The following is a 24598-nucleotide window of genomic DNA, read 5'->3' as shown; positions in this document are numbered from 1 at the left end:
ATGAATCAAATCTCCTGCATTGCCTCACACACTAACTTCCCACTGATGCCTCCGCGCACTTCTCTCCTGACATGCACGGATTCTTTGACTTTTTTATGTTAAGAATGATTTTTAATTAAAACTAGGTCAAACTGCTGTTGGGTGAGGTGTCTTCAGAGAGTGACGGATAATCGGGTGTTTAATCCGCTGGCAGATGCGTGTTTGCATCAGATCCCCGGCACAAGATTTAATCATTTCCTCGCTGTACCGAAGAGCAAAGACGTTGTCGAGGTCGACTGCTGCCAGCTTTGAAGTTAATCTTCACCACGGACCCATGTCTGCGCTCGGTTGAGCCCGTGCGCGCGCTCTCGGTCTCTCGGTACCGGTGCGTCCTGAGAGCTCCGAGGGAGGGATGCTCATCCACGGTGACTTATTCTGGAAAGTGATGCCCAGTTAGCACCTATGGATGTGAGGATGGGTGACTCCCTCCAGTAGCCTACGAGTGAGTGGAAACTATTCCTGTATGGATACAAACAGAAGCAGGAGATGGATGTTGAATGTTCCTCCTGCAGGTGCAGCATGTTGAAGGGGACAGGTGTGAGCTTCATCCTGCTGTGTCTGATGGCAGAAGTCAGCCTCAGCGCACAGCAGGTCTTGAGGATCGGTGAGTGAGAAAACCTCTGTTAATAAAAGCTGTGTGCATTTATTTACATTTCTAGATGCATTTAGTGTTTGTTTTGCCTTATTTGGTGGCTTCAAACTCTTAAAATGAGTCTGAATGTCACTGCATTAGATAACAAACTACAGTAGAAATCAACTTCTTTAGGTTTTGTTGCTAAGTGTCACATGCCTAAAAAAATATGCAAACTTCTGTTAGATAAAAATATAATTTTTGAGAAGTAGCTGCAGTCATTTAAAATGTCTGGATGGCATTTTATTAGATTTAATACCAAAATAAGTTTCATTTGTTTGAAAGTATGCACATAAGCACATAAAAAAGAAAATATATATAATCTGTAAAAAAAAAAAAAAGATTATTGGAGTATTTAAGTAGTCTTTATGCTTTAAAAATGTCATTACATTTAATGTGTTGTTGTCGTTTCTTTTTAATAATTTGTGAAATTGACCAGCAATTTATGAATGAAGGTTAAAAAAGCAATATATTTTTAATAAAACAATGGCTATAACGACACCTGTGTGAATATGAAAAGAACTGACTTGATAAATCCACTTAAAATCATCAAAGCACCAGTTGATTGACAGTAACTGAGTAACACTGATGAAGAAGATTTTGGTTCATTTTCTGCAGATTGCTTTTTGATATTTTCTTATGACATTCAGACATTTGGTGCAACCTAAGTAAGTTTTTCTTGATTAAAAAAAAATAAATTTGGTGCCTTTTGGTTAACTTTTGGATTGCATTTGGTTTTTCTTATTAGAAAATAAGTTTAACAATATTTTGTTTGTGTAAAGCATGTGGCAGACACTGGTGAGTGCAACTCTTGTTGGATAGTAAACCAGATGTATCTGCTTGGAATCACAGTCGAGTCTTATCCTCACATTGGCTCAGTTTGATCTTGGCCACCATCCTATCAAACAGAATATAATTTAACCTGAGAGCTTCAAACTAAGTCTGTGTTTGCATGTCTTTGAAAATGGTTTTGCATGAGGTAACATTGATGTCCATTTCTTCTAATCCTGATTTATCAGACTTGAGGTCTTGTCTTTTGAGATAAAGCATGGACAGTTATGATAAATGCATAGGTCAAATGTCTGTCAACAGTATCTTATGATCTGCTGTGGGTTACTGAGGTTTCTAAATGAATGCACTTCAGACATGAATGTCATAAGTTTGGTGATGCTCATGATACGATTGTATGGCGTTGTTCACAACATAGTTTGGGTGTTAACAGTGAAGTCATGTTAAATAACAGGTAGACTGATTGGCATCAGAGGCAGTTAATAACTCTCTTTGAGGCATTTTCATAACGTTATTTGTGTGTTTTATCCACCTGTATAATTTCTCCTGGTTTGAGGTCGAATTTAATCTTTGTTTCTCTGCAGACATTAAATCTGCTCCATATTGCTGATGTTTCAATTAGTCCTCTCTGCTTTTACTGGTTAGAAACGCAGTAGCTGGGTGATACTGGAAAATCGTCCCTGTTAAGCATGTTAAACGAGCTGGAGCTAATCTGCTTTCTGCTCAGAGACCCTCAGAGTGAGGAGGACTGATGCCCGGCGTCCAGAAAAACCCTCACAATACTGCGAGGATGCATGAGCTTAGCAGTTTGATTGAGAAATGTAGAGCATTAACAGTTTAGTAATGAGATGCTGTCTACAATTTATGGTGTGAAAAGATGAATTTTATGACTTCAGTGTATTTCAGTGTATATATGCACACATATGTTATAAATTAATACAAAATATATATAGTATATTTTATAATATATACATTTATTTGCATCATTACAATAATTATATAGGGGGGTTAAAAGGATTTATACATATTTTTTAAATTATGTTTTATAATAACAAATATAACATATTATATTATGTGTGTTTCATGACTTAATGAAAATGAAAATTATGTCGAAATTATGTTGAAAAGTGCCTCATTTTATGGTCTTAAAATATAGGCGCAATTCCCTTGTTGCAAAATATAACACTTATACAGTACAGTATACACTTTCACCTATAAAGTACTGTATGTAAAGCATCACCATGATGTGCATGATCAGATGAATCACTCAAAACAGTGATAAATAAGATTATTTAAATTTATTTGAATTAAAACGATTATAAGCATAAAAACAAACAATTTTTTGGCCAGTTCTAGAGCGATCGTACCCAGAACAAAGACAGAGTCTCATACTCATCAAACACACACACACACACACACACACACTGGCTGTTTTCCAGTGATGTGGGATTGTGGGATGTTGGCTGAATGGAGGAAACAACTGCATCTTTGTGCTCAGATTGTTTAGCGGTTCACTCACATCTCAGTGAGCTCCATCTCTCCCAGCAGCTCTCCATCACTTTAACTGGCACAGTGTCACGATTATATGACACAGATTTGAGGACAATCGGGATGGGTTTCACCAGACCTCTGCTTATTAGGATATTTGATTCAAAATTGATTAGTTAAAACCTACCCTGATAGTCAAAGTGGTTTTGCAAGGGTTAAATTTGTATGTTTCAGTCTAATAGAAGTCTCTTGCGCTCACCAAGGTTGCATTTACTGATTAGAAACACAATAAAAACAGTAATATTGTGAAATAATATTACAATTAAACATTTTATTGAAATAATTAATAAAAAAAATGAATTTCTGTGATGCACTGCTGTATTTTCAGTATCATTCCTCCAGTCTTCAGAGTCACATGATCTTCAGAAATCATTCTAATATGATGATTTACTCAGTTATTGACAAATAATATGGGTGCTCAGTTATTAATTTATTATTATCAGGTTTTTATTATTTTTAGTGTTGAATTGTTTAAAAAAAAATTTTTTTAAATGCTTAATATTTTTGTGGCATCTGATACATTTTATTTTTAAAGATTCTCATATCAATTTAGGAAAGATATGCATTTATTTGAAATAGATTGCATTCTTACTGAGTAAGAGGATTCATGTATTTTCTCTCTCTGGTATTGTATGACGGTTTCCACAAAAATATTAAGCAGCACAACTGTTTTCAATATTTATAATAATCAGGAATGTTTCTTGAGCAGCAAATCAGCATATTATACTGATTTCTGAAGATCATGTGACACTGAAGACTGGAGGAATGATGCTGAAAATAATAAAGTTTTTGTTGGTCTTAATGGAGTTTGAGTCAGTCAGTGAAATACTGCTTTGTTTCTCATCAGCAGTCTCAAAGACAAACCAAGGTCTTCAGTGTGACACACAAACATGACGAACCCAGAGCCTGGAATCAGTTCGTTCCGATTTATTCCGCTTCACAGCGAATTGTGCAATTTGTCAAAGTCACACTTTTAATTGATGCCTTCATTTGATTAGCATTTCATTACCCAAAAGCCCCTGCAATGATGTCAGAGCTGGAGACACGTCTGCCGATGAGATGCAAACCGACTGAACTTCATGCACGGTGATGATTTGAGTGTTTAAGCTTCAGCAAGTTTTTCTTTCGCTGAAGTTGCGCCCAGTTCTTTCTCAGATTTCTAATTTGCATGTAGGTCTGTGATTGGATGATTATATAACAGGTCAGCAGGTCAGCCCATCATTTAATTTCTCTCTGTACGAAGCTCAGATAAAAACTCTCTTCAGGTTCATATGCGTCTGCTCTCTGAACTTAAAAACAGCAAAACTCATCAGAAACCGCTGTAATCTGAACATCGGTTTCCAGCAAAGCAGGTCAGAATAGTGGAACGCTTCTCTAATGAAAAGCAGTCCTCATTTGTGCTGCTACAGTACATCTCTGCTGGAAGTCACATGAAGGTGAGGATGTTGGAGGAATCTGGCATGTTCAATGTTTCTTGCTTGGCTGCTCAGCCTTATTTTCATCAGAGCTGTGATTTGCTCCCGTAATGCATTGCTGCCTTTGAGTGATATTTGCCCTATACGCAAATGTCAGATTAGGATTTGATTGAGATCCTTGAGATGACCTCTGGTATTTGTAAATAAACAAGAGCCACACAAGAACAGGAGAGTTTGAGAGAGGAAAGCTGAATGAAAAAAAATACACAAAGCCATTCATTAAATGCAATTCAAACTGGATTTAGTTTAATTTATTTCAGCAGATTTTAAGTGACTACAAAGTTGTTTCATCTTAACATATAAAATACCGTTTTGAGGGATAAAAAGAAAAGAAGCTTTTACCAAATAACCAAAAGAATGAACAGAAGAGCTAGAGAAAGGAAAGACTTAGAAATATTGCAAAATGAAACTGAAAAATAAAATGTAAATAAAACTGATTATTATAAAATAATTAAATGTAATTCAAAATAAATGTTATTGAAATTTAATTACATTTAATTTAATTTAAATACTGAGGATTAATATAGGAAGAAATGGACTTAAAATATTTGTAACAAATACCAGTATAATAACCAGGTATTTAAGTTTATCATAAATAAATACAATTTATTTTATTCTCATACATATCAACTAATTGATTATAAGAAAGCAGAATAAATGTATTTTGAAAATATGATTATTTAAATTAAATTGAATAAATGCAAGTAGTTAATAATAAACAATTGCATGATATATATATTTTTTAATGCAAAAATCGTGAATTGAATGACTGACAAATCATCATATTAGCATCATATTAAATTTATTAGTTTGTGTTAAGACTGTGTAAACCAAATGGATGGACATTTCTATGCAATTAAAATACATAAATCTTAAATTTAGGCTGAAATATTTGAGTCTATAAGCGAGTAAGCACATGATATTTTGCTGAAGTTGATTCCAGGTTGATTGGCAGGAGTTTGTTGGGCCGGTGGGGTTTCTTGATTATTTGGGAGAGTCAGCAGGAAGCTCATGTCATGCTGGTGAACTCAAACAGAGAGCGTCACATGGAGAGGCTTGTGGAAACTGGTCTCTTACAGTACCAGTGGATTCACCATTCACCACAGTGTTAGGTGGTTAATATCCAAACAGAGCATGCAGTGTGTTTACAGACGTGGATTAGCATGTGCACAAGATGAGTTTGTGAAGCTTCTGCACAGTGAATAATCCGGTAATGCTTGGCCGATGAGATTTGATATTACACTTTAATTTCAAAGATTAATGAATGTCAACTTTAGGCTGCACTAAATGCTATGGATCCAGTATAATAGTATACTAAAGTAGTGAATAATTACTATATTCATATAGTATATAGTATTTTGTTGGGCCGTGTGAGGCATTGACTCTGCAGCCCTCTTACTGGTTAAGGCACAGGGTTCAGCCTTAACCAGTAACCTGGCAACAAGCAGATCAGGACCCCCTCATGGTTGACTTCCTCGCTGCCTGAGAGAGAAACAGCTCTTATTTAATAGCATTAAAAGGAATGAAAAAATGAATGTTATTGTTGCAGAGCTGCTCCACATTAATATTCTGAATCAATGTGAGAGTTTGAGGTTGCTGTACTTTACTTTCTCTTCTATTAAGGGCTCATAGTGATGTATTTCTCACCTTGTTTCATCTATTTTAAATGTAATAAAGTCAGCTTGGGCTTAATATCTGCTATGTATTCTATGGCTTTGTTCAAAAACGCAGTGAGCTTACTTGCTGTATACCGCCTAAATAGGCAGCAGACTTCTAAGTCAGCATCCTAACTGAAAGAGAACATCATAAGCGACTTATTTGGAGAACAATAAATAGAAAGAGACTCTATATGTCATAAACAGCACTTCTCAGTTGATTTCACCAGAGATTGGCAGGTATTGAGGCAACTCTAATAAGAATAAAAAATGGTGTAAAATTGTAAAAAGTCTATTTTTATTTTTAATTTCTGAAAAATTTAAATTATGATAAAATATTTTATATTCATATTTAAGTGAGATATAATATATTATTACATGTATTTTACTGTGTAAAATGTTAATACTAAAATAGTTTCTACTACAAGATAAAAAATTATAAAAAGATAAGATAGTTCACTTTTTGTTTCAGAATTGCAAAGAAGTGATTTTGTTATGTGAAAAAAACTTGGAATTGTGAGATACAAAGTAGCAATTATTTTTGTATTTTGTATTTTATTTTTATATGTGAGATCTAAACTCAGAAGTCATAGGAGAAAAATACATGAATAGCTTTATAAACAAATATATACTTTAATTAGTTTATGCAGCATATCGTAAGACAGAAAGCATCATTAAAGCAAACATGGCAGCAGAAGTGGAACGATGAAGCAGTCAACACTGTTGAAATGAATTCGAGCCGTTCCACAGGAATGTTTTAAACATCTGAAGCTTTAGTACATATTTAATTTTCATGCCCTTTTCACATAAGTGGTTCTGCTCGAGCAGCCGCAGGGAAATGTCATTACCTTGAGTTAACAATGAGAAAGTCTGTATTTTTCTCCGTCCTGTGAGAATGAAATATTCCCGCGGAACAGAGCGGCTCGGATGCGGTGTGGTTTGCTAACCGTAATTAACCCTGGTGTTTAAAGGGCTGGATGTGAGGCTCTCTCAGTGTGAGCATGAAAGGTGCACCAACGCCGCTGGATGAAGAAGGTCATTCACAATCAGAGCCCAGAGGGAGGCCTTGCCCTCTCGTTCTTTACCTCTCCTCTCTTACAACATCAATCAATCTCTCCAAAAATCCTGTTAAAATTGTTGTTCCAGGTGCTCGCAGCCAGTCGCTGATTGTTCCAGTGTTGTCATTTATAAAAAACACATCTGAAAGAACGATGCGCTGATTTGATGTAATTGGTAGAGAACAAAACAACAACTATTTTGATCAAACATCATAAATGTTAAACAATAGATTTTCTGTACAGTATACATGAAACACAAACTCAGTTAAATATTAATTAAACACCTAGAATATTTTATGTATATATGTTCCAAAGGGTTTTAGAATATTTACATCAGTGTATATAACAATATATATATTAGGTAAAATGTATTGTCACATAGGCACATTTATATTTTGTGTATTTATCAGCAGGTTATTTTTTTTATTTTAAATAATGTGAGCAGATGTACATTAGCATGATATTTTAGCTTGTCCGTTTAAGGATTGTAATATGCGTGCCTGCTCTGCAGTAAAGCAGATTTTGTATTATTTATGTGTTTTGTCATATTTTGGCTGTAGTTTTCGTGTAGATTAAAGGTCATTTAAGGATTAGAGATGTCATAACTGAAAATCCATCAACTGTTTTGTGCTGCAGCAGCTTGAGCGAAAAACGGTGACATTCACTCCGACTGTGACACAGCGAAGATAGCCTTAAGTGTTTAAATTGCAGCTTTTTAACCTTCATCTTACACATAAGGGTCAGACATTTTAATAAAGGGATTTTTTTCATTTTCTTGTTTGTTTCTATTGTAACTTCTAAGCACATTTTAGGAGAGACTTCTTTTCTTGAACAAAGCACGACTGAAATTTCTGAGAAAACTGCAAGTGTTGACATGCATTAAAAGTCTAGAGCTATTTTTGTCAGATCGCAAAAGTTCATTTAATGTCATTTGTTATCTAGGAGAAAGTTAAGATCCTAAAGAGAATTCTGTTCCTAATTTTACCAAAGCAGACATTCACTCAGAATTGTGTGAATTGTGTTGTTTATCTTGCAATATTTACATCCATAAACTTTCAACTTAGGCTTTGTTTTGCTCAGAATGCTGAATTTATATCATGCAATTGAAGATTTCGACACATAAACGTGCATTTCTGAGGAAAAGAGTTTGAAAGTTTATAAATCAGTATTGTGAGATAAACTCTCGATTGTGAGTTTATATCTTGCACTTCTGACTTTTTCAGTTTAGATTTTTCAATGAATAACTTGTGAGAGATTAGCTCACAAAAAAAGTCAGAATTTTCAGTATATAACTTTAAGATCGAGATTCATAATTGCGAGATTTAAATTTCTGAGTAAAAAAAATTCTCAAAAAGTCTTACTAAAGTTTATTCTGTAGTACACACTGTGATGCTATCAAACACTGTTCTCTTTGAGCAGCACATCAGCTTCAGACTCTTGGGACTAACTTTTTGACCAAAATGTTGTTTTGAACTCTGTCTGTGCAGGTGGGATTTTCGAGACACTTGAGAATGAACCTATTAGTGTGGAAGAACTTGCCTTCAAATTTGCTGTAACCAACATTAACAGAAACAGGAGTTTAATGCCCAACACCACCCTCACCTACGACATCCAGAGAATCAACCTGTTCGACAGCTTCGAGGCCTCCAGACGAGGTTTGATTCTTACATGCACACACCGCAGACTCTTATATCCATCACACACACAGATCAGTTCATGCATCCCCTGGGAATCAAACCCATGACTTTGGCATTGCTAGTGTCTCGCTTTACCATTTAAGATGCAGGAATGATAGCAAAAAGAGCGCAGTACCAAAACTCTTTTTTAGAAGAATATTTTGAACAAATATTATTGCATTATGTTTTACCGGGAAATACTCTTTTAAATGTTTCTGTTGTAAAATTTAATATTTAGTTGAATGTGTTGCATTCTTTTTGTCAATTTTTGAAAAACAATATGTGAAGACTATTTCAACAGCAAATTTGTTTTAGTGTCCTTTTAGTTTGTTTTAATATAATTGCTATGGGAGCCTGTATTCACCAAGGAATAAATGTTTTAAATTTTAAAAGTTAAAATTTTTGAAAAAATGTCAGAATTGTGAAATGAAATTTTTTTTTCTTGCAGTTCCAAGTTTATATATCACAATTATTTTTTGTCTCTGAATTCCGAGTTTACATCTTTCAATTCTCTTATTTTGTATTTTGCCATAGAATAAAACAAAAAGGAATTTATTTATCATTATTTATTCTTTATCAGATCCCACCAGATCATCAATTAGAATTCAATTCGAAGAGCCTGGGGTGTTTTCAGAACATGAAAACCAGCTTTCTCTTATTATTCATTAGAAGCAATTCCTTCTTTGAATATTTTCAAAAAATTCATTGCAGCATGTAATAAATGAACCTTGTTGTTGTTTTATTTAAGCTGTTGATTTATGATTACTGTTTTGCTTTGTGTCTTAATTGTATAAGTTTTTTTTTTTAATTTATGTGAAACCTCTGTACGATCCTCTTGGCCTTGACTTCCTGGAAAAAGAGATTTCATTCAATCACAATGGGACCTTCCTAGAAAAATAAAGAATGGACACATGTTTTAATGGTGCCTGAAAGGCTCAATGTTTACACTCTTGGGAGAAACAAACCCATGAATGGCATAGTTACAAGACTGTATTTGTATTTTAAGTTGGTTAATAAAGTGACTGATGTTCTTTTCTCAATGGCAGCATGTGATCAGCTGGCTCTTGGTGTGGCTGCTGTGTTCGGGCCGTCCCACAGTTCTTCAGTGAGTGCGGTTCAGTCCATCTGCAACGCTCTGGAGGTTCCCCACATCCAGACCCGCTGGAAACACCCGTCTGTAGACAACAAGGACAGTTTCTACATCAACCTGTACCCAGACTACGCCTCCATCAGCCGTGCCGTACTCGACATCGTGCAGTTCTACAAGTGGAAAGCAGTGACGGTGGTGTACGAGGACGCAACAGGTGCGACGGATGATTTTCATTGCTCAGAAATGTCTCATTCATTGCTTAGATATAAAACAGACACAGATGAGACATATAGTTGCGTGAGATGGAACACAGGAAACACACACACATATGCAATGGCCTCAGCAGTGATAAAAGTAAATGGAATTATATGGAACTTTTCCATGTGTGCAGGAATTAGATGCATTTATCGTCATCATATTATTGTGTTCTGTATATACTGTGATTATCAACCATCCCGTGAGTGTCTGATGGTTTCTCGATGCCTTATGAAAAATTTCCATAATTCACATTTCGGCTCTGAATTTGACATTTTTGCGGAAACTGGTGTGGTAAATATTGACTTGGAGATCAGATCTGGAATTTGTTTGCTGAAATGACTTTTCTTCATTATTAAAAAGATTAGGATATGTTTAACTGTGTGTATTTTATAAGGGCTGAAAAATATTAAAAACACCCTAATTTCCTGCTCAGAAAACAGTAGATTTTTCCTGTTTAATTTCAGATGATGAGAACTTGATTAACTCATTTAACACTCCACATTATTGTCATTTTTTTTTAAAGACGTCTCTTCTGCTTACCAATTCTGCATTTATTTTATAAAAAATTCTGTAAAATCAATAATAGTGTGAAATATTATTAAAATAATATAACTGTTTTCAATTTGAATGTGTTTTAAAATGTTTATTCCTTTGATCAAAGCTGAATTTTCAGTCTTTAATGTCACATGATCTTCAGAAATCATTCTAATATGCTGATTTCTTATAATTTCAGTGCTGAAAACAGTTGTGCTGCTTTATATTTTTGTTGAAACCATGAAACATTTTATTTCAGGAATATTTAATGACTAGAAAGTTCAAAAGAACCGCACTTCTGTGAAGTTTTGTAAAAGTATGCATCTAAACTGTCACAGTTGCTAAATAAAATTATTAATTTCTTTACAAAACCTAGAAGTGTGTTTCTGTAATATTTGCTGATTTAGCCTGTGATATGTTTAGGGCTAATTCGTCTTCAGGAGTTGATCAAGGCTCCGTCTCGCTACAGCATCAAGATCAAAATCCGACAGTTACCGACGGGAAGTAAAGATGCTCGGCCGCTTCTTAAAGAAATGAAGAAGGGGAAAGAGTTTTGTGTCATCTTTGACTGCTCGTACCAGACCGCAGCAGACGTCCTCAAACAGGTTATACACCAGGACCAAACTTAATTGAGATTCCCTTTTAACATCCAATTTAGTTTTGAATTTAAATCGAGGTACCAAACAGGATGCAGATTGAAACTCAAATTTGAAAGTTTGAATGCAATTTGAATTTTAAATAGAACTCAAAGAAAGTTCTGAAAAAAGTTTAAAATACAATTTTGATTCTGATATTGTAAGATATATTTTAACATTATTCAATGATGTCTGATGCCATGCATTGACTTCATCAAATCCTATTTACTGTATTACAGCAATAAAAAAACTTCTAATCCCTAAAATAAATCCCCATCAGTTGTGATGCTTTTGATCGTCCCATTCCCATTGTCCCATCCGCATGCTTCCTGTTACAGCAGATCCTTTACTCAACCTGACATTGGGAACGAGGAAAAGAATAATCACAAATGATGTGCCAATGATATCTGTGGGTTCTTTGTTCATAATATGAGTGATGTAATATCTGTTTGAATGGAGGATGGAGATGGAGGTTTAACTTCTCTCTCTCTTTCTGCTGTAGCTCTTGTCTATGGGCATGATGACTGAATATTACCATTTCTTCTTTACCACTCTGGTGAGTTTCATAGATGGAGTTTTTCTTTGTTTCTTTTACTGTTTTGATATGAAATTTCAACAGGTTGGTTCTGCTGATGTGCATTTTGTTTTTAGTCAATAAAGTGCTGCAGAAAATATATATATTTTTGTAGGCCAATCTGGAAATTCACATCACTCTGGTTCCCTCAACAAAAACCCATTATTATTTTCCATTGCCTTTTGGTTTATTGCAGAAAATAAGCTCTAGGACCAACAAAAGTTTAAGATTATTATTTTTTTTTTTTATCATGATAATCTTAACAACTATTATGAATCCTGAAGCCTAAATGCAACTGCCATAAGTAAAAAGCTAAATGTACTGTAGACTATACAGAAACTACACCACGGTCAAACAAGGTTTTAATAAAAATGAGAATTAGTATATTTGGCCATTATAAACACAATGAGGCTGTAAATATAACTATTGAATATATGAGTTTTCCTTTTACAAGACATATATATATATATATATATATATATATATATATATATATATATTTTTTTTTTTTTTAATCTCAAGTTGTATTTGCTGAGGTATGTTATGAGGTATGTAATAAAAGTTGAAATATCTAGAGCTTGTGTTCAACACAGACCGTATTTTAGGCATTTTCCAGAAACTCATTGACTTCAGAATGTTAAAAGCATTACTCCTAAAATCTCGTTTCTGGATTTAGGCCTAAAAAAATAGCTCATCCTTACCACGCTCTACAGCTAGAAACCAAGCAGCATTTTAAGAAAAGGAATGCATTGTTAAACTTCATGTACAGTAACTGTATGTCACACTTCAGGATCTGTTTTCGCTGGACCTGGAGCCGTACCGATACAGCGGCGTGAACATGACGGGTTTCCGTCTGCTCAACATCGACCATCCTCGTGTGGCGTCAGTGGTGGAGAAATGGTCCATGGAGCGACTGCAGGCTCCCCCCAAACCTGAGACCGGCCTGCTGGACGGAATGATGACAGTCGGTCCACTCTCTCTCTATGTATTGTCTTTAACATAAACGTTACAAAGGACTTTTTACATGCAGAGATGCCATAGAAGAACCATTTTTGGTTCCTTTCAGTGAACAGTTCTTGAAATATATTTTTTTTTCTTAATGTGAAGAATTGTTGTATAATCTTAAGAACATTTTTCCACTATAAATTACCTTTTGTGGAATGCAATGGTTCTATGTATGTTAAAGGTTGTTCTTAGAACCATATACAGTGCAGTACAGTATATATATGATGATACTGAATGATTCATATATATATATATATATATATATATGAAGATATGATAGTACTCCAAGGTATTTTGGTGGATAGCATGATTTTACCATGGTATGGTACATGTCTAAGAAACATAGTTATTTCATAGTACTTGACCAAAAGACAAAACTAGTCTTTAATTGGAGTGTCTAAACTGTATCTGCTGTCTTACTGTGCATTGATCAAGTCATCAACTTTATTAAAATAGTACTTTATACAGAACAGATTAAAAACAGCAAACAGCATTAATGTTGCAAAAGTCATAAATTCAGTTTCAGCTGTTGTAGCCTACAGGATACAATTGTGTCATTATTAAGCTCAGTTTGGTTCAGTGTTAATTCAGTTTAGTTCATTAACCGTGTAAGAGTAGCAACAGTTGGATATATATTAATATTGCAACCTTCAATTATGAAACAATTTAATTCAGTTATAACGCAGCTTCATAGTTTACAGTCTACAGTTCAGTGTTGATTCAGTTCAGTTCAATTACTGTGCAAAGTTCATCGATTCTGAAACAAATTTGATGAAGCTATAAGGCAGCTCTAGAGAAGACAACATTGTCATTATACAGTTTTGTTCTTATCTGATCATCAATACAGTCAAATTTATAAAATTACTGAATATGAAGTTTGTTTGAACCCATAGTTTGATTAAGAATCAAGTGAGTCATGTCATTATGTGAACAGATTCATGCGGTGTAGTTTGATGAGGAATGGCTCATTCTGTGTGTGCCGCAGACTGAAGCAGCGCTGATGTATGACGCTGTGTATATGGTGGCAGCTGCGTCCCAGCGAGCGTCTCAGGTCACCGTCAGCTCACTGCAGTGTCACCGACACAAACCCTGGCGCTTCGGCTCGCGATTCATCAGCATGCTCAGAGAGGTAATGCACCTGTTTAAACCCTCGTCCTAAACCTAGTTTACACACAGATCATCATTTACTCATCATGTATGTTTGGAATGAGTAAATGATGGCTGAATTATCATTTATAATCTTTAAACTGTGTCAGATGCTGAGTTCAGTCTGTTTGGTCTTAATGCATCATTACTCACTTATCAGGAAAGTGTTTCAAGCCACTTCTAAAGAGCTGCAGATGATTTATGTGTGGACAGTCTCTCTCTCCCAATGATAACTTCTGTTCTTGACAGAGCTTTCTGTGTTGGAGGAGGTATTGTTGAGTCAGTATGTTGGCATTGCAGTCTGAGGATGAATGTGTGTTGGACGAGAGCGTAATGGCTCTAGCTGAATTAGTGATGTGAACTCATTACAGTGGGGCTGTGTTCATTTAAAGGTGAAGCAAGTCATTTTTGCTGATTGTTACCGAATGGACCCACATGACAACGTTAAACCTAACTTCCGCTGCTGAGAAACCCAGAAATGTGTAAAAGGTCAGATTCACTGTTTCTAAAGGCTCCAACTGGATCATTTATCGTGAATCATTTGGTTTAGTTTCGGGACTTCGGAGCAGGTTTGCAAATCATTTAATTTAGATCAGGACTTTAGAGCACAAATCATTTGATACAGACGGGTTTCGGAGTGCACATTGAGTATCTTTTTCTTTTTTTCTTTTTTTTTAAATTGACTGGACAAAACATCAAATCATTAAGGCAATAACGATTGCAATTTTATTAACTAATAATAAAAAAAAAATATATATATAAAAACAATTATACACATACTATGTGTCTAATTTCTTTTTTTTTTCTTCTACTGTATACAAATCTTTTAAGAAAATTAACCATGTTTTTTTTCTCACAGTTTTACTCAAAATACCATGGTTAAACTATGGTTAGTGAAGCATTAATGAGACAGTTAATGCAGTCTACGTTAAGCCTGGCTGGTTCTGGCGTGATAGGGAAGGAAGGATCAAGTGAGATTTATACTAGAAAATAATGAAGAGAACAAATCTGCACAAAGTTCATCTGACCTATATGAGTATATGAATTCAGTCCGAGCTCCACTACTGTATCTAAAGATTATGAATGCTATCCACTCCATTTTAATTCTTAAAGAACAGCAAATTAAAGAAATAATCCATTGGATTTGCACAGGAGACTTGAACGTCTGTTGACTATATGAGCACCGCATCCTCATAAATAAACATGTTCTGGATAAAAGATCCACTGAATCATGTGTTGTTAGATCAGTCGCTCATATTCACTCCATGAGCTTGATTATAGAGTCCATTTACTAACAACTCCTTGCAGAACTGACCTGATCTATTGCTCTGGGCACTTCTGTTGATCATGTGACTATTTATTTATTATTTCTCTTAGCTATTTGTCACTAGATGAATGAGGCTGTATACATACTTTATATACTGTATGTATATTTATTTATGTATACATATATATATACACACACACACACACACACACACAGTGCTGTTGACAAAGACAACCCAATCAAACAAATTAGATGAAATATATATATGTGTGTGTGTGTGTGTGTGTGTGTGTGCGTTTGTGTGTGTGAATAGTCTGCGTTCTCAACCTGAAAGCTAGATATACTTTATCTCTAAAAATGTCTTTGGGAAAATTATAAGGTGGAAAGTTTACAGTTCAATTCAACATTGCACATAAAAGCCTTATGCTCAAGATACTGAAACTAAAACGTGCTTTTTTTTTAGAAATAAATAAGTTATTATTAATAAGTCAAAAAATATTTGAATTATTAAAAATTTTATTATAACAGAGTAGAAAAGAACAATGTATTTTTTTATGATACAATAATGAATCACCATCCTTATATACATTCCCTTAATAATAAAATATAATATAAACAAATACATATTTGTTTACATTTTTGTAATTGTGTTGGTTCATGGATTCCCAGGATTGAGTCTGAGTTATGTCACAGTCTCTTTCTTCTCTCACTTTTACTTGCCTGTCTGCACCTTACTGCATTATTAAAATAATGGTAGAAAGCCTCCCAAAACACATAACAATGTGTGTGTAAGCTAATGCATCAAGGAAAAGTTGGAAACACTGGGCTAAGCATGTGCCAAAAACACATTCTCAGCTAATGATGATGATGATGATGCTGCATCTGGCCTCTAAAGTGAGACTTAATCAGAGTTTTATCATCTCAGTCTTTATTACAACACCCTAATTTTTAATCTAAACTGAATGAAATCAGATCTCTTCTCTTCTTGTAGGCTCAGTTGAACGGACTGACTGGACAGATCATGGTAAACAAGACAGACGGCCTGAGGAAAGACTTCGACCTCGACATCATCAGTCTGAAAGAGGACGGCATGGAAAAGGTAAAACCAGAAAATAATTCCATTTGCATGGGCAGCATTTGTCTAAACTGAGATCTGTCATACATGTCAAATTTTTCTTTTCTTTTCACAAGCAGTTTATGGAAAGTGGTCGTTTTAACAAAGTATGGAAGAAGGTTTGTATCGAACATCAGAAATGTGACAATTGAGTCCCTTTTCTCCTTACAAAACATACCATGATTTTTTCCTTAAAAAACATAGTATTACCATGGTACTTTTTCCAATTATGACCCTCAACCTGCCAATACCTCTTGTGCTGGTTCCTAGATGTTATTGATGTTTTATAAACTCTCATGTTGGGAAGTTCAAGGCTCAGTTATGCATTATACTTAGTTTTACTACTTATTTATAATTGCATTAAATAAACTTAATTTATTTCCTTTTCTAATGCTGTCAAACTCTCAGCGGGTGGCTCTAAACCAAATGTTACATTACGCAGCTAAGAGCTCTGCATCCACTTATGAAATATATAACTCAATGAGTCTCAACAATGCAGAGAGCCTATTTTATTAAAAATCTGTTTATGAGCACTAATCACAAGGCAAGCGCTCAATTTGAGGACTCTATTTTAATGCATATTTTACAACGCTGCCCGTGACAACAGCTGTCAGATAGAGGTGAGGTAGCACTGCACAGAAACACACACAGACCTTCATCTTTCACTGGATTTATATGAGTTGGTCATGTAAAGAAGGCAATGATAGAGCACTTGCTCTGCACATTAATATATGTGCTAGATCACTCAAAATACAGTCAGTTCTCAGCAGTTTTAAGGCTTTCTGGATATGTTTTCTCTCAGATAAATGACTTTTCCTTCGCTCTACTAAGTAATGCATACTTAATGCATTTATTCTCATTTTTCCCTTAATCCCTTTGTCTTTTTTATTGACTCTATTAAACTTAAAGTGCCAAAACTGAAGTGTGTAATTTTTATCTGTCTGTCTGTCTATCTTTCTATAATTTAATCTATCTATCTTTCTTTCTATCTCTCTATCTATCTGTCTATCTATCTATCTATCTATCTATCTATCTATCTATCTATCTATCTATCTATCTATCTATCCGTGTGTGTGTCTCTCTCTCTCTGTCTGACACTCTATCTGTTGTTCTATCTCTTTAATACTCTTTAGTAATACTCTCATGTCATTTTGGGGTGTATCAGTCCATTACTCTGTCCTGTCCTGTAGAACTATTTGCTCATGTGGTTCTGCATCTGTTTAGATCGGTGTGTGGAACTCAAACACAGGCCTTAACCTGACAGACAGCAACAAAGACAAAAACAGCAACATCACCGACTCCATGGCCAACCGCACGCTCATCGTCACCACAATACTGGTAGGAATCAACCAATGCAGAGCATCAACAAGACCATCCACCTGTAACTAACAGTAGTTTTGACCCTGCAGGAAAACCCATATGTGATGTACAAGAAGTCAGATAAGCCTCTGTATGGGAACGACCGGTTTGAAGGCTACTGTTTGGATCTCCTGAAGGAGCTGTCCAACATCCTGGGATTTTCCTATGAAGTCAAGCTGGTGTCCGATGGGAAATACGGAGCTCAGAATGACAAAGGAGAGTGGAACGGCATGGTCAGAGAGCTGATCGATCATGTAAGTCTAATGATTAAGAGTTTTGTGGGTCATCTGTCAATCATTTCAAATGGTCTTAAAGACACAAGAAGGTTCGCATGAATTAATTCTCACTGGCTTCATTACAGGTGGCAGATTTGGCCGTGGCGCCGCTCACCATTACTTACGTACGAGAGAAAGTCATTGATTTTTCCAAGCCCTTCATGACTCTGGGAATCTCTATTCTCTACCACAAACCCAATGGCACCAATCCAGGCGTCTTCTCCTTCCTGAACCCACTCTCTCCAGACATCTGGATGTATGTGCTGCTGGCCTGCCTCGGGGTCAGCTGTGTGCTGTTTGTCATTGCCAGGTAAAATCCATATCATTGGACCGGTTTCATGCTTCTGATGTCTTCTTGGATTGTGGTTCATTATCTCCTGTTTTACTGCCCAGCAGTAATAGCTCAAAAGTCTTGGCTAGCTCATTTTTAATGCAAATGTGTCTTTATTTTTCTAAGTTTGCAAATATATGGGTTTAAGATACTTCTATTTGAACATTTTCAGTTCTTTGCTTTTTAACTTGAAATATAATAAATTACATTCGAGTTAGTATAGCTTAATTTGTAGCATGAACACAGTTGTTTAAATTGATTATCATTCCAACTAAATAATAAACAGGAATTATAAATAGGCTAGCTATATAAATAGTTATTTCTACCCGATTTGTTTGCATAAATCTGTATATTTAGGCTGATTCAGTGATATTAAATATTTGACATTTACCATTTTAGGTTAGCATTATTTCAGCATAATACCTCATTGATGCATCTGTTTTCTTTACTCAGTGGTATGTTAAGCATACTGAGAACTAGAAATCTAATGGCCAATTTTGAGGTTATCAGGACAACTTAAGTTATTAAAAAAATAAATTAATACAGAACTTTTAGTTTATATTACACACAATGTAAGTGGATGTAATGATCAACTTTATTATGTCAGTGAGAGCTCATCAAATATTATTGGAAACTTAAAATATTTAAATAAATCAATAAGAATTGTACAATTATAATTCTGTATTTTCAGCTAGCAAGCATGTATTTATTTAGCTTGTTTTAACAGATGCCCTGAGTTTATTTTTTAAAATGCATTAGACACATAGTGCTGATTTGTGTCCATTTACAGTGAATGTACAGTAAGTTGGTGTGTCGGTGCTGTTTTGCAGGTTCACCCCGTATGAATGGTACAACCCTCATCCCTGCAACCCTGATTCAGATGTTGTTGAGAACAACTTCACCTTAATCAACAGCGTTTGGTTTGGTGTTGGAGCTCTTATGCAGCAAGGTATGAGATTAAACACACATGGTTTCCTATTTTAGGGTGACCAAATGTGTTGAAATCTACAAAAATGTCTCGATTAAACAACAGTATCAATGTGTGCTTTCAATTTCATTATGTTCTCTTCATGCATTTTATATTACAATATGTTATATATTGTAAAAGAGGCGAACATTTCATCTGTTAACTGGTTGAACATTTGTCATGATCAGGATCGGAGTTGATGCCCAAGGCTTTGTCCACCAGGATTGTTGGAGGTATCTGGTGGTTCTTCACCCTCATCATCATCTCGTCCTACACGGCTAACCTGGCCGCCTTCCTCACCGTGGAGCGAATGGATTCGCCCATAGACTCGGCCGATGATTTGGCCAAACAGACCAAGATTGAGTACGGTGCTGTGAGGGATGGCTCCACTATGACTTTCTTTAAGGTTAGACAATTCGCTGTGATATTGTCTCTACAAGCAAAAAAATCAGCCTGTTTAAGATTTCATGCAATATGTGGGTGGTTTGTGATACATTCATTTGGCACTGAATTTCGACAGGTGGTTTGAGGTTTGATGGGCAAACAACAGTTACACCTCCAGACACAAAACCTGTGATTTTACACGCACAGATTGGTGGGACACGGACCTCAGCCAGCAGGAAATACATGTACACAGCGAATTAAAGCAGCTTATAGAGAAAGAGAGCATTATGAGGACATCTGTCACAGCAAAGAAGGATTTCATGGCGAAATAAGACATGAGCACAGGAAATCCAGTAGTTAGATCAGCATACTGTAAATTTATTCACAGCTATAACACAAATTTTGGCAAGAAGAAACACTGTACATCCTCTTAAGTTTTTTTATTTTTTATTTGCACTTATGGCTGTAAATAATTTCAAACGTTTTTTAGGAGTGGAGATTATGAATATTCTCTTACAGAAAACAATAGTTTTGGCTCTGATGTCCTGTCCTGATAATGAAATGATAGTAATGGTCCTAGATGCTGACTGGTGATCAATACAATGATTTAATTGTGCTTAATGTGTATATCAACCTTATGATAAACAGCTTCGTTTACATGTCATCTATAGATATCCTCATGAATCTTTATGAATTTGATTAATAAAATAACATTTAAAAAAAATACTTAAATATATAATACAGCCATATCTTAGTTCTTAATTAGAAGATCAACATTCAAAACTGTAAAAAATAAGTATAATCATAAAAACTAAAAAGGTTAATGAACTAGACTAATTTGCAGATATATACTAATATTTTAATTATTAACAACTGTTGTCTTTTATCATATTAGTGTTACTGAAATTTTATAAAAACAATGAACCACTTAAGATTTTATTTACTGTAATGTCAAATTGTATTATTTTATTAATGTATTTTTTCTTTAAAGGTTGTGCAATGTTATATTGGATTATTTTATTGTGCTGTATGTTATTTTATTATTTTAATTTATTTTTAACTTTTAATCTCCTTGGAAATCAAAACACATGGGCTCTACTATAATACCATTATACTGTACATCTTTCACAGAAATCCAAGATCTCCACCTATGAGAAGATGTGGGCGTTCATGAGCAGCCGGAAGAACACGGCGCTGGTGAAGAACAACAGAGAGGGAATCCAGCGCGTGATGACCACAGATTACGCTCTTCTGATGGAGTCCACCAGCATCGAGTACATCAGCCAGAGAAACTGCAACCTCACGCAGATCGGAGGACTCATCGACTCAAAGGGCTACGGAGTCGGCACTCCTATTGGTACTCTCGCATTAAACACCGACAAAATTAGTCAAAATATTCAAGTAATGATACAGCTTTTTTTATTATTAAATGTAAAATTAACATTAACAAAGACTATTAAATGCTAAAAAATATTTTTCACTGTTCATGTTAAGCAATAAAAAACAAATGCTAATAAGTGAACATTTATTGTAAAATTTCACCAATAAATCATGAATAAATATTATTGGTTAATAAGGTTATTTATCAAGTTAACTGGTTTTACATTTTATTAATTTCTTTATTTTAGTTGGAGGAACCATAATTTGGACCAGTAAAATTTTGCAATGCTTTATCATATTACTCTGTGTTTTTATTCATAATTTTGTTGTGTGTTTTTTGAAATTTTTAGTAGTTTTAGTTATAGTAGTTTACAGTATAGTACATAAATTAAAATTGTATTAAAATCAGAAAAGTTGCAACTAGTGTTCCTGTGGCTTAGTGGTAGAGCTTTGCGTAAGCAGCAGAAGGTTGTGGGTTCGATACCCAGGGAACACCTTAGGTAAAAAATGTTAGCCTGAATGCACTGTAAGTGGCTTTGGATAAAAGCGTCATGCTAAATGCTTAAAAAAAATTACCTAAAATAAATTATTTTATATAACATTTATATCTCAATTAAAGTTTATTTGAGTTTATTTTCTTAGCGCAAATTGTTCTTTTCTTTTATAGTTAAATTATTTCTTTTTTAGTTAAAGGTAATATCTCTGGGTTTCTCTCAGGTTCCCCGTACCGTGACAAGGTGACCATCGCCATCCTGCAGTTACAGGAGGAGGGGAAGCTGCACATGATGAAGGAGAAGTGGTGGCGAGGAAACGGCTGTCCCGAGGAGGACAGTAAAGAGGCCAGCGCTCTGGGAGTGGAGAACATCGGAGGAATCTTCATCGTGCTGGCGGCCGGACTCGTCCTCTCTGTGTTCGTGGCCATCGGCGAGTTCATCTATAAATCCAGGAAGAACCTGGACATCGAGGAGGTGAGCGTGGGACACTGTGAATGGCACAATAAATACTGATGGACAACACAGGACTTCTTCAGAGGACATCAGTGGGAGTTTAATAAAGTACTTTTGCTCCTCCACCTTATTGAAAACAGATATACTTTTGACTAAACAACACTTAAATGATGTCAGCCGTGTGAAAATTGGTGGCGACGTTGGACACTGAGTGAACTTTTTTTTAAACATTTTTCATTTTCAGATGGACAAACAATAAGATGAAAAGTATCTGTCATTAAAATATGAATGAAGACAGGAAATGTAAGTTTGCAGTTCAACAATAACACCAGTTACTATATTGTAGAGTAGTTCACATCCATGTCTTTTTAGATTGAAAGACTTGAACGTTTTATTTTTTACAGACATATTCCTCCTTAATTTATGACAAGACATGTCTGTGAGTTTTATTATAGGTGATGTGTGTATTTTTTCCATGTTAAAATGAGTCAATTATACATCATTCATTCATAGGTTGATCTTCCCGAAGAGTGCAAAACAACATTATCCTGTTTTACGTATTTTGTTTTAAATATTACAATTTATTGCAATTATGGGGAAGTTGGTGCTTCAAAAGAAGAAAGGATACATTTATTTGGAAAAATGGGTTGGTTTTATGTCTTTTTCAGTAAAAGCATTTTTACAGTAAAGTCTTCACAAGAATTTACATTTCCTTCTGGCTACTTTTATCAAGAGCATATTAACTGAGACTGATAGTATAGCATTAAAATATTATCAGTTTCTCAAAATGAGCTTAGAGCTGTTTCTCGCTGCACAGTAATGATGATTCATTTGTTATTTTATGCAATGTTACTCTGTTCTAGCATGCATGAAATGTCAAATAGTAGATGGGAAACCATTTTTGCATTCCCATTTGATGATGTAGGAATTACACAGGCCTACTTCACTTTGAAAGACTCATTCTGACTGTCTTAGCCTTTCTCTTATGAAATGACTTATTTTATTTAACGACTGTGGGTAATATTTGTCTTAAAACTGTGTTATATGAATCCTTTTTTAATAGTAACGAGCAAACTGTCTACAATGCAGATTTAACATGCAGAACCAGCATTACAATTGAAAATGTTGAGTGAAGTGACAAAATCATAACTGAACAGAGCAATGTTTCATATCCAGTGTGATGTGGATTCTGCGCAACACAAGTAAATGTTTGTCATGGCTCTTTTTTGGTTAAAGCTGGTTACAAAAAAACCTCTGATTAACAGGCAGGTTACATTTTACAGGTGCAAGTAAATTTTTTCATCATTTCTGCTTTTGTATTGTTTGACACTTACGAAAATGCATATAAATATTTTATCACTTTTAAATTATTTATATTCCTTGGTTTCTTGATTAATTTCATTTTGTTTTTGATTTGTCTCTTGTAGTTTGCTAAGTGCTTTAACGAGTTTTGGAACAAAGTTTCTTTCAGGAATGGACTTCCAGTTTTCTGCGTATGAAAATGTGTGAACTGAATTCAAGTACTTTATTGTTGAACCTCTTTGCTAATGGGCTTCTGTTGAAACAGCATTAGGATTTATTTTCCTTCTTTTATCAAAGCTGGAGTATGTAAATGCTTTGCTTTAAAATTAACAAAATTAAGTTACTTTCCCTATTGTGCGCAAATATCTAACCTCGATTTGCAACGGTAGACTTAATGATTTATAATTTGAGATGTCGAGTAAGATTTCGCGGGAAATTGGCATCTTCGCGTGTTTACGTCACGTTCATAAACAGAAAAAAAGACAGGGTTTGTAGCATTTTTTCCAACGGTTTCTTAGAATTCAAACGTCATCTCGATGGGTGCATTAAATTATTGAAGTTCTTAACAACAATTATCATTAACATCTGGGGAACCTGTGTAAAATCTAGGAAACCTCAAACTTTGCATCGGCCGTAAATAGAAAGCGCAGAAGTCTGTGTTTAAACCAGAGTAAATATCGGTATGTTTTTGAGAAGTGGCGACAGCTCCGAGATCCGAATTGATTAAAGACCGACGCAGATATAACCGGTAAGACATTTGATTTTAGTGACTCTGTAGGCATCTAGCTAACATTAGAACACTTGTTTGTTTGTTTGTTTGTTTGAGTTAAATAGCATCATTCGTTGTTGTAGTTGGTGTTGTTTTGCTGTGATCATTGAGGTAAATGGCATTTACTTTCTGCTGACAATGCTGAGAGTAATTCTACTTTGGGATCCGCTAAACTGCCTGAGCAATCATTATTACTAAACGTCAGTTACGTGATTTATTTGAAAACATTTACGTTTTTATTGGATCGTAATAAACAGTTATGTGCTTAACGTACCTGTTGTAGGCGATGTTTTTGTAAGATACAATTGATAGATGCGCTCTGATGAGGTGATCAGATTCATCCGCGCACAGGAGCAGTGCCAAAGCACAACCCTCGTAAAAAATAACTCC

At 35.0% G+C, this 24598-nt stretch overlaps 1 protein-coding gene across 2 annotated transcripts; it reads left to right on the top strand.

The window, feature by feature from the left end:
* Window positions 1-47: 47 nt before the first annotated feature.
* On the top strand, window positions 48-23507 carry LOC127972947 (glutamate receptor ionotropic, kainate 1). Of its 2 annotated transcripts, XM_052576969.1 has the most exons (16): window positions 478-643; window positions 8683-8850; window positions 9918-10175; window positions 11177-11358; window positions 11891-11944; window positions 12753-12926; window positions 13953-14096; window positions 16372-16479; window positions 16575-16613; window positions 17719-17832; window positions 17904-18107; window positions 18215-18438; window positions 19290-19408; window positions 19615-19832; window positions 20942-21167; window positions 21908-23507. In XM_052576969.1, exons 1-16 carry the CDS (start codon window positions 526-528, stop codon window positions 22195-22197), a joined length of 2640 nt encoding a protein of 879 aa, XP_052432929.1. In that variant the 5' UTR covers window positions 478-525; the 3' UTR covers window positions 22198-23507. The 2 variants fall into 2 exon arrangements, with proteins under 2 accessions (XP_052432928.1, XP_052432929.1); XM_052576968.1 differs by lacking the exon at window positions 16575-16613 and having other exon boundaries at window positions 48-643.
* The last annotated feature ends 1091 nt before the right edge of the window (window positions 23508-24598 follow it).

This window comes from Carassius gibelio, chromosome B15 (assembly GCF_023724105.1).
Source record: "Carassius gibelio isolate Cgi1373 ecotype wild population from Czech Republic chromosome B15, carGib1.2-hapl.c, whole genome shotgun sequence".
In the NCBI taxonomy this organism is placed as follows: domain Eukaryota; kingdom Metazoa; phylum Chordata; class Actinopteri; order Cypriniformes; family Cyprinidae; genus Carassius; species Carassius gibelio.
Note: the sequence above shows the minus strand (reverse complement) of the source record. Positions and strands in the feature narration are given on the sequence as shown.